This window comes from Psammomys obesus, unplaced genomic scaffold (assembly GCF_907164565.1).
Source record: "Psammomys obesus unplaced genomic scaffold, mPsaObe1.curated_primary_1811, whole genome shotgun sequence".
Classification (NCBI taxonomy): domain Eukaryota; kingdom Metazoa; phylum Chordata; class Mammalia; order Rodentia; family Muridae; genus Psammomys; species Psammomys obesus.
Window position 1 is genome coordinate 18,020,091 of NW_026596046.1, and position 15,400 is coordinate 18,035,490.

Below are 15,400 nucleotides of genomic sequence, written 5' to 3' on the forward strand. Positions count from 1 at the left end.
TACGGCGGTTAGGGATGTTGCCCAAGGCACACCTCTGGAGGCAGCAGAGCCACCAAGCCACAGCGATGTTTCGTCTTGTCTCCACATTACCATTAGTGGCATTTTTTTCCCCAACCCCAGAATTCCAATTCATCATATATATTTTAAATAGTGTTGGTTGATGTTGTAGGTCCCAGGGCAAGGCAGGCCCAAGGCGGGTAGAGAAACACAGACAGAGCTAAGATAAGTGGAGACACTCTGCAGAAAGTGTCCCCAAAGTCCTGAGCCAAACACAAAGTGGAAGCTGGCTCAGGGGACTGCTGTTGGGGGTGTGGCTAACCAAAGCTCCAGTGTGAGATGCAAGATCCAGAAAAGCTTTCAAAGTTAGCGGTTCAGACGTTATGCTTCGGTGTGGAAATCATTGCTCTAACAGGAAGAAGGTTACTCCCTACGGCTGTCCTATGGTTATGCCCTAAGCCCACTGTTGCCGTCTCCCCCAGAAGCTGTCTCTGACTAGGAAGTGTGGCTCAGACAGCCTGCAGCTAGCCACAGGTAGAAGGATGTCACATGTTCGTTGCTGAGGCTGGAGAATACCTGCACTGAAGGCTGCCCAGGCTGGAGGCTGGTCTCACAGTGAGAGATACCCAGGCATCATAGCAATCTTAGGGCCTCACTTTCCAGGTCTGCTGAGGGAAAATACTTATCCCTCTTACCAATACAATTGTGTAAGAGGCATGCTGACCAATGAACCACAGGAGCAATCATGGGCTTTTTTTTTTCTCTTTCTCTTCCCAGGACTGCAGTGACCTATGGGTCTCCCATCTGTCACCTTGAAGAGGCAGCAAGACCAGTCTACTATCCATTGTCCCTTATCCCGCAATCAGCACCTCAGCCATTACCAGGGTCTAAACTCATGATGGTCGGTAGGTCAGATGTTGTAAAAACAGTACACATTCCATAGAAACTGTCCTTTAGTGGGGGATCTTGCCAGGTCTAGCAATATGCAGATCAATCATCTGGACAGGCCGGGCACTAGCGGCAATCCCATCTCCATCCGCCGGACTGCGGTGCTACAGTAAGCTGACCTCTGGCATAGGTTATCAGTTATGTTTTCAGCTGAGGGCATTTCCAAATGGCAACGGTTTTATTGGAACGAAACCCTGTTCTAAGACAGGGAACACCTGGGTCTGAGGGACTTGGGGACCCAGGTCTGACAACTGTACCTGGAACTCCTTTAGAGCACTGTTCTACACTTTTCTCTCAGGAGCTTGCAAAACCCATTATCCATCACGAAGAAGACAACTTCCAGCCTGCCCCTCCGGGAGGCAGGGTCCTTTCATTCATTCCCAAGTGCAGCCAGGATGCCAGTCTGAAGGCATGGCTGGGGAAAGGTATAAGCTTTGTTCTTGAATTTAGTTTTCAAAGACAGTGGTGGGGGGTGTGACCCCACTCTTACTGGGCCTACAGGGCAGAGCCCATCACCTGACTCCAGTTCTGCACAGAATGTGGGCCCCTCCACTGCACCTGTTGGGGGCATCCAACTTCCTGCAACTCTAGAGCTCTTCCTTCTGACCCCATCTCTGGTCCCACCAGTTAGTCATTCCTTTGTCTTCAAGCCCTCATCTTCAAGAAAGCTTCACCCTGTTTTACCCTGCAGTTTTTCCGGACATGGCAAGAGGTCTTCCGGGGGCTGGTTGGGTCCCTGTCTTCCTGAGGGTACCCCTGGTTGCTGCTTTTCTCACTGCCAAGATGAGCATCAGATACTGGTGGCTCTCTCCTTTCCAATACCACAAACTTCCCAGCAACAGCAGCAGATACAGCCTGTGGGGCTCTCTGTGGCCTCCACAGTTGGTATGTCACAAAGAGGCCCCCTCTGATAGAGACAGCCAATCTTTGGAAGGTCCTAGCAACGTATTCCTCATAGCCATCCTAGACAGGACCCTGGCCACCCCAAGCTGGAGCTGTTGAAGGAAGAGCTGGCCTTGCTGGCCCAGCTGGGAGCTCAGCTGGGCAGTTCTAAGCAGGAAGTCATCTTTTCTTAGTCACTTCCCCACTGACACAGAAGTGGGGTCTTTGAGAGCTGCAGACCATTTCTTGGCTCTTGGTGAGCTTAGCTAGGGGTGGGGGAGAAAGTTGGAGTCCCAGAAAACTTGACAGCCACGAAAGCCACCTTGAGCCAGTGGTTTCCAGGTCCTCATCTTGCCAATTTAAAGAAAGAAGTGCATGGCCACAGGGCTGTAGAAAGCTTTATTACAATCACTGGTAATTTCAGAGCCTAATCCATATAGCTCCATTTCCAGGAGTGGATCCTGGAAGACAGGCCATGAACGGCTAGGTCAGGTCTTGTTAAAGGACTCATGGTAAAAGCTGGGTAAGGTATAGGAGGAGGAACTGGGTGACCCACCCGGAAGGTGGGCAGTTTTAGTCACACCCTCACATGCAGCTTTGAGGCCAGGCTAGGAAGAACCAGGACCTCTTTTGGCATCCCTGACCTCTAGCAAGGGCATTCCTAGAGTTGCGGCTCTGGGTCCCTTCCCTGACTGACCAATCTGGTTCATGTTCTCACTCATATCAGACACTCTCCTGTGATCTGAGGTTGCCCCAATGTCCAGGCATTCCTTTCCCCTTGCCCACAGTCTGTCCTTCACTTTCAGCCATTGGCCACGTCACTCAATCCAGCTCCACACTCTCCCTCCCACAAGCGGACATTTATATAACCCGGAACTCCAAATGGACGTGCCTGCACCCCATCCTTCCCAGAACAGTCCTTGCTGTCCTCCACCCTGCAGCAATGGGCCTCCCCACTCCCACATCACAGTCCTAGTTTGCACAAGTCCTGAGAGACTGTGAGGTTCAACTTCTGCTTTCCTTAGTAACGCACCCATCCGCCATTCTTTATGGAGCAGTACGGATGTGGCACTGTTCAGAGCAGCCAGCGCACAGCACGAGGTAAGAGGCTGATCCCTGCCCGGGGCGGGGGGGGGGGGGTATATCCTAGGAGAAAAGAAATAACTGAAAGACATGGAGTCCCAGTGCCTTGGGGAATAAGGCTGAGCAAGGCTAGGCGCTGCGGCGGCTTTACATGGTGCCTGCATGCATGTGGCATGTATGTAGGGCGGACTCTGCACCTCTGGATAACAGGATTGTGCTGGGCTGAGGGCCACTGAAACTATGTCCTCAGCTTTGAAAGTGAACATAAAAGATGCTTGTTTCTTACTCCTTTAAATCGCAAACACTTGATGACTGGAGAGATGGCCCAACGGTTAAGAGCACTTGCTCTTCTAGAGGACCTTAAGTTTGGCTCCCAGAACCCCCATATCAGGCAACTTAAAACCACTTAGCTCCAGCTCCAAGAGAGATCTAAGGCCTTCTTCTGGTTTCGGAGGGCATTTCCCCAGCCCCATATAAAAATACCAAACTACAGCGGGGTGGTGGCGGCTCACACCTTTAATCCCAGTACTCGGGAGGCACAAGCAGGTAGATCTTTGAGTTCGAGGCCAGCCTGGTCTACAGAGTTCCAGGACAGCCAGGGCTACACAGAGAAACCCTGTTTGAAAAACAAAACAAATAAAATCTCCCAAAAAAACCCAAACTACATGAATAGATGTCCTCTTTGGAAAATAGAAAAGCTGAAATGAGAAAGAGCTTCGGAAAGGATTGATAACTTGCATCAAGCTTTTTGAACAGCTACTTCTGCCAAAATGTGCAGGTGAAGAGCACCCCAGAACTTCCAAGGCCAAGACTTTGACCTTGAGGTTTGGGCCTAGCCTGGCAGCTCCCACAGAGAGCTGGCTCACTGCGGGTGGTCAGCACACTCAGAGCAGCGGCCATCTAGAATGTTTGCAGGTAGGTCCCTCCCTTCTAGGTGGGTCTCAGTACTCTGCCTGCCTATTGTAAAGTGGGTGAGGACCTACTTTTAAAGAGCTACTTTCATGTACCCACCATAGACCCTTCTTTGAAAAGACATGGTCATGCTAAGGAAGCCTTCAATAGCCCAGGCCACAGACTGTGCCAGGGACCTGGTCTGAGGCATTTTCTCCTAGCGTCTTTTCTGAAGGTAAGGTCACAGAGAGAATTGCTAAGCTGCTTCTATAGCGGTGAGGGAGGGCTGGCTCTGTATGTGGTAGAGGATGAATAACCAAGGCCTGAGAGACTCAGGATACGTGTATGAGGCCATGGTCAGGCTTGGGGAGAGGTAATTTGTCCAGCGCCCTGCACAGTAGGCATGACACTGGTGAGTCGGGGTGGGAAATGTCCTTTAAATCTTCCACATGGCTGTCACCGAGTCTGGCCGCAGTAGCTCCAGGCTCACAGTCAGAGTCTCCATGTTCCATCCATGTGAGCACTGTCAGGGAAGCTCAAAGGCAGCGGAGCAAAGACAGCCTGTGTGCTTAGAAGCAAGCTCAACCCTCTTCGGGTACTGACACAGAAGTACGGGTAGTGGGAGGATGCCAGGTTTTAACTAGTGGCAGTGAGAAAACCCAGGGAAGCTTCAGTGTAACTCTAACAGGTCCAGGATCGCAAAGCAAACAGGAACCCAGTCGCTGGCTGTGCAGCAGATGTCTCAAAACAAAACACCAAGGTCTCCCTCTAACTATTCCATGGAAAAGGGCACAAGGCATGGCAGCATACACTTGTAATCTCAGCATTTTGGAGGTGAGACTGGAGGAGTGAGAATTTCCATTACAAAGTGAGACCTTGTCTCAAAACACAAAGAGGAGAAAGAGCTAGACCTCAGACTATGGCTTTGTTGACAGCAGACAAACTAGATGCAAGTCCTTAGCAATTAATTAATTAATTAATTAGTTGATTAATCCCTCTGGCTTACCTAAGGGAATTGAGTTTTCCAAGCTCAAACCAACAGACTGTTTAGAGGCATCGTGCAAGCCATTGTGTGATGCTTGCTTTTGCTGTCTACAGTGCCAGGCCACAGTTTGGGGAACCAAGTAGTTTCTAGCAGGCAAACACCTGAAATCTAAACTGCCAGGAAGCCAAGTACTCCCAACTCAAAGGTGCCTTCAGGCAACAGCAAGCACTTCAGAACACTGAGGCTCTTATGACCCCTGACCTAACAGCACACTGGATGGCTTCATCTCAGGCAACCAACTGGAGCTACACGGGATCCTCTAGCTCCTAGTCTGCAGCCTTAGAAAACCAAGCCTCTTTTTATTAGTCTGTGAGAGTTGCTCAATCCCTTAAGTCTCAGTTTCCCCGTCTAGAGAGGAGAGGGTTGTAAATGGAGAAACCACCTACAATAATGAGGAGGAAAAGGACTTTGGAGCCAAGCAGGCACATTTCAAACCTTAACCCTGCATAACCTAAAAGCAGTTTACCCTATCTGAGCCTGTGGTACTTGGCACCAAAACGTCTGACAATGTCTGTGGCTGGGATCAGAGAGGTGGCTGAGTTCAGAACACTGCTGCTCTTGCAGAGACCTGACTTCCGTTCTCAACACCATGTTTTGGGGACTTCTCAACCTCCTATAACTCCAACTCCAGGAAACTCCATACCCTTCTCTGGCCTCAGAGCCTTCCCATATACACACATGAACAGCACAAATAAAATAAATCTTTAAAAAAAAAATGTCTCTGATAAGGACTGTTAAAGGATCTTGCTCATGTCACCCTTCAGCAAATGCAAAACACTGGTTTTCTTTCTTGATTCCTACTTCACATCCAGCCATTGTAAAAGGGGTGTGGATGTGCTAAAATGGCAATAAAACAACATAAGATTAACATGCTTAAAGAGAATGGCATGGGGGATTTGGTCTCAGACCTATCCTCTAGCCAACTGGCCATTGATGAGGCTCTGACAGAGGACCCGAAAGGTTGAGGACAAGACGCTGCAGGCAGCAATGGGCAGAGTGCAAGAAGTCCTGCTGGAAAATGAGAAAAGCTGGGTAAGATATATGATCCTCCTAGGATCATCAGAAGGCCGGGGGGAATGCGCTAGCAGGAGGGAGGGGCATCTGGGCAGAAGGAGAAAGGGAGGTCTGGGCTGGGAGGTTCCCTGTCAGGGGCACCAGTGCCCTCACCACCCATGCCTGAGGCCCAACTGATGGCACGGAGAAGAGGCCCTGCTCCCAGCAGCAGTGCCAGCTCCAATCTGGCCACAAGAAGAAGACTCAGCATATGTTAACATCGACAGGTTTCCAAATGCAGAACGTTGCCCAAGGGAGCCCAGTGTGCCCACAGCACGACTCAGATTAGAGAGCTCACAGCACTGCGGCTAGCATGCTGCGGGCTCAGCCCACAGAACACCCAGTTCAGGTAGGTTCTCAGCTCCAGAATCTGAGACTGGTTAGTGGGTTTCTGAGCAAGGGGAGGTGGGTCACCATGCACATCATAGACACTGAACCTTCTGCTTCCAGGACAAGTGTATTTTAAGTTAGGGAAGAGTCATAACCCCGGGAAGATTCAGACTTCACATTCTGTAGACATTGGGCTCTCCTCTGGGCAAGGGTTCTGGCGTGTGTGTGTTTAGGGGTGTCCTCCCTACTGGCAGGGGTGATGGCAGCCACCCAGAGTGTGACTTACACTGTGTCCGGCACACACATGCCTATAACAACACGACTAGAAATATGGCGTGGGGAACATATGCTCTGTAGCAACTGCTGACCAAAAAGCTGGGCTACACAAAGGGATTCTAGGAATAGAGGCCCTAGCAGAGCCAGCAGATGCCCTGCCATCAGCTGCCTCTTGCCATACCTAACATCTGAAAGGCTGGCCCTTCTCCCCGGTCCCCTGCCCAGTAAGTGATGTAGGATCTCAGAAGCCTTCGATGCCAGAGAGGAAGTCAGAGGTGATCGATCAGTCCCAGTGGTGGGCTCCTGGGCACCAGGTGGCTTGTTCCCCAGTCCCTCAGGGCAGCTGTGTGGGGGAGGCAAAGGAGCAGTGGCTTAGTGTCCTGATGTCTACCACAGCTGTGCCTATCAGAGGGAAGCAGGATGGCCATGCAGTGGGCACCCAGCTCCCTTCCCACTCTGTGAAAGGATCAGGGTCCCAAAGTGTGACTCTAAAGGCTCAACAAGGTTCTGCTTCCGGACTTGACTGCTTTGCCCATCCCAAGAATTTCAGTTCATCCCAGTCGTCCACCTTCACACAAACTGGGACAGGTTGGGAACTTTGATGTTGAGATCACCGATGTTGATGTTCCTCGGGATGTCAGGGAGGTTGATGTTCTTCACAGCAGACACAGCCCTCGCTGGAGCTGCTGAAAGTCCACCCTGGGAGAAGAGGAGGAGAGCGTGAGTGGCTTTCCCAGTGTCATCTGCTTAAATCTTTTCTTTTCTTTTCTTGCCTGAGATAGGATTTCTCTGTGCAGCCTTGGCTGTCCTGGAATTGCTTCGTAGACCAGGCTGGCCTCGAACTTACAGAGACCCACCTGCCTCTGCCTCCCTGAGTGCTGGAATAACAGGCATGCGCCACTGTGCCCACTGTCTGCTTAAATCTTAAACCAGAAGGCAAAGATCTAAAGAATTCCAAACAGCACAGGCAGAAGTTTTCATTTTCCTCCTTCCTCAAAGGTGGTCAACAAAACCTTATGTAGGACAGATGGAGCCTTGTAGAGCCCTACAGCCTTTTATTTTTGTCCCACTACAAGCTCTGCAAAGGTGGGCTATGTCTTATACGATTTTACAGCCACAGCAACTAACAGTGCTCATGGCCATGGTAGTTGCTCAATAAATGCTTGCTGAGGGACTCTAAGATGGCGTACTCAAGTCTTAAGTATCAAGGACACTCAATTTAGAAAGCAAAATAAAATGAAACCCTTTCCTCAAGAGACCATCTGAGAAGAGTGCAAAACCAGAGAAATTCTTTAAAGGAAAAAGAATGTCAGCTTTAGAGAACTGCTTGCCAACTAGTGTGAGCTGGAAGAGGGTGGACTTAGGATGTCATATGGTGTCAAGCTGGGAAGCACGAACACGCACTGGGGAAACTGCACCAGACAGGACAGTAACCCGCTCTCCAGGCTCAGCCTGGGGGTGAAGAGGAGGAGTGACAAAGACTTCAGAACCACTGTCCCTAACCCACAGCTCTCAGGATGGTCAGTCTAACCATCCCCTCCCCCTGCGTGTCTGTCTCTGCTGTTTCCAGACCCCTTGCCTGACTCACTCACTGTGCCTGGAACCTTCCCAGCCTGCACTTCTCAGAAAACTCTGGCAGCCAGAGCTGTGGCTAAAAAAGCTTCCCTAATAGGATCAGCAGTCCTCATAGGAAGGACTCCTGGTTTTGTGAGACAGGTTCCAGTCACAAAGCAAAGAAACCCTGGGAGACACTCAGAGATAGCACTGTCCTGTTATTTCTGCAGCTGTTGGGGTTCTCCTCTAATTGCTGCTCACTGTAGAGCCGAGGCAGGCTAAGAGCACAGCGGGACACCAAGATGAGTGGGTACGGTATTTCCTCCCCCCGCCCCCCGTCCCCAGACAAGTTTTATTTATATAGCCTTGGCTGTCCTGGAACTCATTCTGTAGACCAGGCTTCCCTCAAACTCAACAGAGATCCACCTGTCTCTGCCTCCTGAGTGTGGGCATTAAAGGTTTGTGCTACCATGCCTGGCAAGGAATTCTCTTTTTTGATTGTTTGTTTGCCTTTTGAGACAGTGTTTCTCTATGTAGTACTGACTGTACCTAAACTCACAATGTAGACCAGTCTGGCCTTGCACAGAGATCATCTGCCTCTGCCTCCCCAGTGGAGGGACTACAGGTGGGTGTCACCTCCACCCAGCCGGGTACGCTATTTCCGAATCAGCATAATTGTAGTTTTGTAGAGGCCTCACTGAAAATAAAGAAGCTTGAATTTCTAGAGGCTAAAAGATACCATGAAATTCAGCTGTTCAGAGAACAGATGCACACAGGTCCCACAAATATGGGCCATAATCATATTGCAGAAGCTGTTTGCCCTTTATGCCATCTGCCTTTCCTTAAGCCTGAGATCTCAAGTTGCCCTACCTGTTTAATGTTTGTTTATACTGGCCTTCATGTTAATGTAGACAAACCAAGAAATACAGGCTGGGAACCACCTCCTAAAGACCCAGAGAAACCAAGCATACACAAAATACCAAGCGCACACATCGTACATAAGCCCACACATCACACACAAGCTCACACAAGCCCACACAAACCCACACAAACCCACACAAGTCCACACAAGCTACACAAACTACAGCAGCAAACACTCCTCCCCTGACCCAGAACTATCTACCCAGCCAGGGCACAAGTATAGCTACTTCCTTACCTCTGACTTCTCCAGCCTGTTTTGAGCTTCGATTTGGGCCACAATTTCATTCATGTTTGTTTCCAACACCATCCCGCCCATCACTACCTCCTGAAGGATGTAGTGCACCTAGAAGAGAGGCAACGAGAGGACTCTGAGCTCAGCACAGCGGTTTCCTTTGGTGGTAGCAACAGAGGGGACCCACAACTCATCCCCTCACTGGTGAGACCACAAAGGCTCTCTGCCTTTTGGCCTAGGGCCTTATGGTCTTTTATTACCAATGGCAGAAGGGTTTGGTATTCTGAAGACAGTGAGGTGGTGGCTGTGGCTTCCAACTCAGACAGGTCGTATTTGAATTCTAGCCCTGCTGTTTGTTAGCTAGGTGGTCTTCTCAACCCTTCAGATTCCTTCCAAAAACTACAGAAATACATGGCTGGGTGAGATAATTAGGATAAAACACTTTGACTGGTGCCTGGTAAATGCTGAACTCTATACAAGTAGTGATGCTTTTCTATTATCCATTTGACTGTCACCACACTGGCTGACATTAAGTACTTCCAGCTATGAGAACAAATTCCCAACCAAGCAGCCGAAATGGTCTACATAACTACTTTCCTTAACGTGAAGTTTACACTCAGTTTCCATCCATCTAGCAGTTCTCTAAGCAAAGCTAAATCTTGAAGTACTACTGGGATGGAGCAGAGGCAATCCACTACACAGAATATAGAAAAGCTGCCATAAGAGTCCTAGGTAGGTAAAGTCAAGGGTGACCACTGGAAGCCTACAGAGGTGGAACTTCAAATCTCTTTGCAGTACTAACACTGGAGCCAAGGGCCTTGTATAAGCATTTCCCAGCCCCCCTTTCAATTTTAAATGTTAATTCTTGACTCACGTATATCAGATTGATCTTAAACTTGCTGTGTAGGCCAAAAATGATCTTAGACTTATGATCGTCCTGCCTCTCCCTTCCAAGTGGTAGGATTACAGGTATGTGCCATTATAACTGCTTTATAGTCAGGGGAATTCAATCCAGGGCTTTGAGCCCAGTGGTGGTGGTGCACACCTTTAATCCCAGCACTCAGGGAGGCAGAGGCAGGCGGATCACTGTGAGTTTGAGGCCAGCCTGGACTACAAAGTTGAGTCTGAGACAGCCAAGGCTACACAGAGAATCCATGTCTCAAAAAAATAAACAACAACCAACCCTGCACATGGTATTCTCTTTACCAACTAGCCAATGACCTGTATCTTAACCTTTTGAGCAGTGTGCTCGTTCAATTACTCAGGATGGTCCTATACTCAGAATCCTCCTGTCTCATTTCTGAACTAGCTGTTGCCAACCTGTGCAGGTCCAATCTGGAACTTTATATTTCAAACCAAATCATATCAAGAAGACTTGTCTGTTAAGCCACGAAGGTAGGAAGTACTACTTTCTGTTGTCAAGTCAGTGCAGAACTATTGGGCCAGCCCACAGGCAGCCAGAAAAGGCCCTGGAAAAAGCAGTTCAGTTACAGGATGAGTGGGTTTACAAAGCTCTTGGGACTGGTTAGGGTAGCAGCTTTATGTAAGAGGGAGACTAAAGTCAAGGCTAAAAGAGTAGCTTGGGTTTAAAGCAAGGTGTCCTAGCCTTGGTGTGCGTGCGTGCATGTGTGTTTAGACTGTCTATGTATATAGTTAATTGTCTGTGTGTGTGGATTAAGAGGCCAGAAGAGGACAGCAAACATACTGTTCAATTGTTTGTTTTCTGCCTTACTCCCTTTAGACAGGTTCTCTTACTGAATGTGGAGGTAGGCTGGCAGCCAGGAAACTGGAGCAATCGTGTCAGCTCTACCCTCTAGTGCTGGCGGTGCAGGTCATGTGACCACGCCTGTGTGGTGCTAGGACCTGAACTCATGTCCTCATGCTTGCACACTAAGTGCTACTTTCCCCTGAACCATCTCTCCTCCCGAGAGGAATCTTTGTTGAGTTTTCCTGGATACTGTAGCAGTTTCTAGTCTTGGAGCACTAGCTGCAGGAGTTCCCCTCCAGCAAAGTGTCCTCAGACACTGCTGGAAGTCTCCCACAAGGGAGAATCATCCTAGCTGAGATCACTTATCCTTTGGATATGTTGGTGTCAACTTATCCTTTGGTTCCAGGAAAGCTGAGAAAAAGATGTGTCTGCGTGCTCTCATGCATTTGACTGTGTCCTCCAGAGTTTGCCCATAGTAAGTTGAAAGAAGGCACTAACACACGTAACTGAGATTTGTCCTCTGACCTTGGGGAAGGAGGACATAATGGAGTAACCCCTTATGTGTACTCACTTACTAAGTCTTATTAACCACATCTCTGCTCTCCCCCTCTTTTCTAAATTCTATACAATATACATTATCTATATTATGCACTAATATATGTACATGTAAATAAAATGTAATAGTAAAAGTTTCATATTTAAGCAGCTTAGAAATACGTAACTTTTACTATTAGAGACTGGTTTTCATATTATTCCTTTGGGGGAACTCCATTGCTTACACTTCCCTATCCAATAGTTGTTGGATGTATTAACTGTGTGGAAGTTCCTCAGAAAGCAAAAACAGAAGTACTGTATGACTCAACAATTCAATTTCTGGGTATACACCCAAAAGACAAAAGCAGAGACTCAAAGAGACATTTATACATCAATGTTCATATTAGCAATAGTCAGTGAGCAAAAATACAGAAGCAAATCAAGAATCCGCACTCACATAATGGATAATATATATTAAAATATGTCCATGAAATAGACTATTTTCCTGCCTTTAAAAGGGAGGAAGTTTTGATAAATGTATACACCCATACAACATGGATAAACCCTGAGGACACTTGCTAAGTAAACTAAATCAGACACACTATAAAATGGGCATGGCACACGCCTTTAATCCCATCACACAGAAAGCAGAAGCAGGTGGATCTCAGAGTTCAAGGCCAGCCTGGTTTACAAAGTAAGTTCAAGGACAGCCTGGTCTACAGGGAAACCCTTCCTCAAATATAACCAAAACTAAACAAAACCAAAACAAGACATATTATAGTAATTCATTATATGAGGTGCCTATGTTGCCAAATACACAGAAACAGAAAGCAGAATGGGGTGGGAACAGGGCAGACAGGCACTGTGCTGCAGTGTGCAGAAGTAGGTGAAGATCTCTGCAGATGGACGGTGGTAACAGCTGCACACTAATGTAATGAACTCAACGCCACTCTCCTGAAAAATTAACAATGGTAAGGCTGGTAAGCCCTAAACCTTAAGAAAAGAAAGAACCTATATTCCAGTACTCTCAGTGTTTCGTTCTTTTTGGTTAACCTACCTCTTCTTCATTGGTACAAAGCAATGCTTTCATTGACTATCAACCAGGTGCCAAGTACTTCATAGAGCTTATTTCACAATACTTATCTGATTTTGGTTATTACAATGGTTGGTTTGAGCGCCAACTTGTCACAACTTAAAACCACCTGGGAAGAGAGTCTGAACTGATTAATTGTCGTAACTGGGTTGTCTATGGCAGTGATTCTCAACCTTCCTAATGCTGCAACCCTTAATACAGTTCCTCGGGTTGTGGTGACCCCAAGCACACAATTATTTTCATTGCTGCTCCGTAACTGTGATTTTGCTACAGTTATGGACTGTAATGCAAGTATCTGTTATGTAGGCTATCTGACACACAGCTCCTATGAAATGGCTCTTCAGCTCCCAAAGGGGCTGTTGAGAACCACTGGTCTATGGGTGTGTTTGTGGGGGACGGTAGTGACTGTCCATTAATACAGGGTGACCCAGCCCACTGTGGGAAGTACCCATGGCCTGGGCAGTGCTGAACTCTACTGGAGAGGGGAAGGTAGATGAGAGCATGCAGGCAGCTTCTCCACTCCTGTCTGTGGATGTGATGTACTAGTCACTTGAGCTCCTGCTACTGTGAGACCAAATAAACCTTTTCTTCTCCTAGGTCACTTTTTGCCCAGACATTTTACCACAGCAAGAGAAATGAAACTAGGATAACTCCTTCATTTCACATCTGAGAAGATGCTGACAGAGTTCTACAGTGCCAGGAGCCATCAGTTCCAGAACCAGGGGCTGAGTGCAGGTCAGGCTGACTCCCAGACCATATCTGTCATCACATCCACCTATGACCCCAGTACACATGGCATCACTTTAAGGCTTGCTGTTGGTGTGACAGCTCTAGTGGGAACTCTTCAATGCTTCACTCCAAGGCCTAAGTACAAATACAGTACAGAGCAACCATGCTGAATGGGTAAAAGGCCTTCCCACATCTTATTCCTTGGGCTTTAGCGGTTTAGAAGAACAGATGAAAGTGTGACTGCGGAGGCTTTATGGACAGAATATAGCAACAGGCCTAATGTTGTGGGAATCAAAAAATAGAAAAAAATATTAAGAACTTTTTGTTGTTGTCATTGTCTGAGACGGGGTTTCTCTGTGTAGCTCTTGCTGGCCTGGACTCACTCTGTAGATCAGGCTGGCCTCTAACTCAGAGATTCACACAACCTCTGCATCTTGAATGCTGGGACTAAAGGTGTGTGTCCACCAAAGCCTGGAGAAAATTTCTAATTTCAACATTATAAACACAGAATTCTCAAAAGCCATTCAAGTGTTTTATTTACATATATATCACATACATACATATATGTACGTATACATATATGTATACGTACATACATATTTAGATATGTGTGTGTATGTGAAACTATAAACCAATTTTCAACAAAACTAGAAAGAAACATAAATTCCAGACCCTCAAACAATGACAAAGACATCAGAGCAGGGGGTTCAGGCAAGGCTCCTTCTGCTTCATAGAAGGAAAAGAATAAAAGATGTGACAGAGAGAAGATGGGACCTAGTGACCTCAGAAAGGCCTGCAAAAATACACTCCCTGAAGGCAAAGCACCACACCCATACACATTCTTTGCTGGTGGAGGGCAAAAACTTCCTTGGACCTAGAGTTGGGACCATGTCAAAAAAATACACAGGCCCTCTGTTTGTGCCTTACAGATGTGATCCTCGTAGCAACAGAAAGAATGTCTTTGCACTGGAGAAGCTCGTGGATGCCTAGCTTTATTAGCTGCCTAGAAATAAAGGTAAATGAACTCACCTAGAACTCTCAAACACAGTATTCTAACCTAGCTTAGAATATCGCCCCCAACAAAATTCCTAAAAATAGCTGGCACCTGAAGAGCAAACCCATTAAAGATGATTATAAAGAGGAGTCTACACAGGAGCTAAATAAAGATTCTGCAGAGAAAATTAGGAAACAGGAAAACCAAATGGGAGACTAAGATCACATACTAGAAAATTGATGCTAGGGAGCAGCCAAAATTATAGCAAAGCATTCTGAAAAGTTTAAGAGCAAAAAAGAGAAGGCAGAAAAGATAGCTCAGTGGAACAATATGTACCTAGCATGCACAAGGCCCTAGATTTGATCCCCAGTATTGGAAATAAAGCAAATTACTAGTTAAGAAATGTATTTGGAGGAGCACAATAGTACATACTTGTAATCCCAGCTGCTCAAAGGCTGAGGCAGGAGGAGCAGCTGTTTCTAGGAACAAGAACTCAAAGTAGGAAACAGAGAGATTACAAAAGGGAGGAAGACAAAAGACAAGAAAGTACCTCAGAGTGGAATTCAGGGACAAAACGAAAGAAAAAAGAAATTTCAAGATTGAAGGTAAAAATAGAAAACATAAAACCAGAGATATCACACACACAAAGAAAAGAACAAAGGAAAGAAAGAAGAGAAAAGCAAATGAGACAAATTAAAGGGATGGAGGGGCTGGGATGAAGTGGCAGGGTGCTTGTCTGGCATGCATGAGGCCCTGGGCCCACCCAGCACTGCACAAAGCGCAGGTGGTGGTGCATGTTTATGATCCCAGCATCTGGGAGAAGCAGGAAGTCCTGAAACTCAAGATCATCCTTGGCTATACAAGGAGTTTGAAGCTAGTCTCCAAAACCAACACTTAATGCTAGCAGAAAACGGGAACATTCTCACAGACACACAGTGCAACTCAAGTGTTTTATGCCCAGATGGTCATTCCTGAGTTTTTCTTGAGGAATCTAGTACAGGTGTAACAATCAAGAGGCAACTCAGAAAGACTATGGCATGAAGGAAAGATCAGCTTTGACGGGGATCAGATCAGGATTCCATGTCTCAACAATGAAAACAAGCAATGGCCAGGAAGAAAAGGGAGGGAAG

The 15,400-nt window shown here is 47.2% G+C and overlaps 1 protein-coding gene across 1 annotated transcript in view; it reads right to left on the minus strand.

The window, feature by feature from the left end:
- Positions 1-2,207: 2,207 nt before the first annotated feature.
- The window catches only part of Ap3s2 (adaptor related protein complex 3 subunit sigma 2), a 45,899-nt gene continuing 32,706 nt past the window's right edge, over positions 2,208-15,400 (minus strand). The window contains exons 5-6 of the mRNA XM_055623659.1: positions 9,216-9,323; positions 2,208-7,204 (exon numbers count right to left, since the gene is read on the minus strand). Coding sequence (XP_055479634.1) covers positions 7,076-7,204; positions 9,216-9,323 — 237 coding nt within the window. The 3' untranslated portion in view covers positions 2,208-7,075. The remainder of the gene's footprint in view (positions 7,205-9,215; positions 9,324-15,400) is intronic.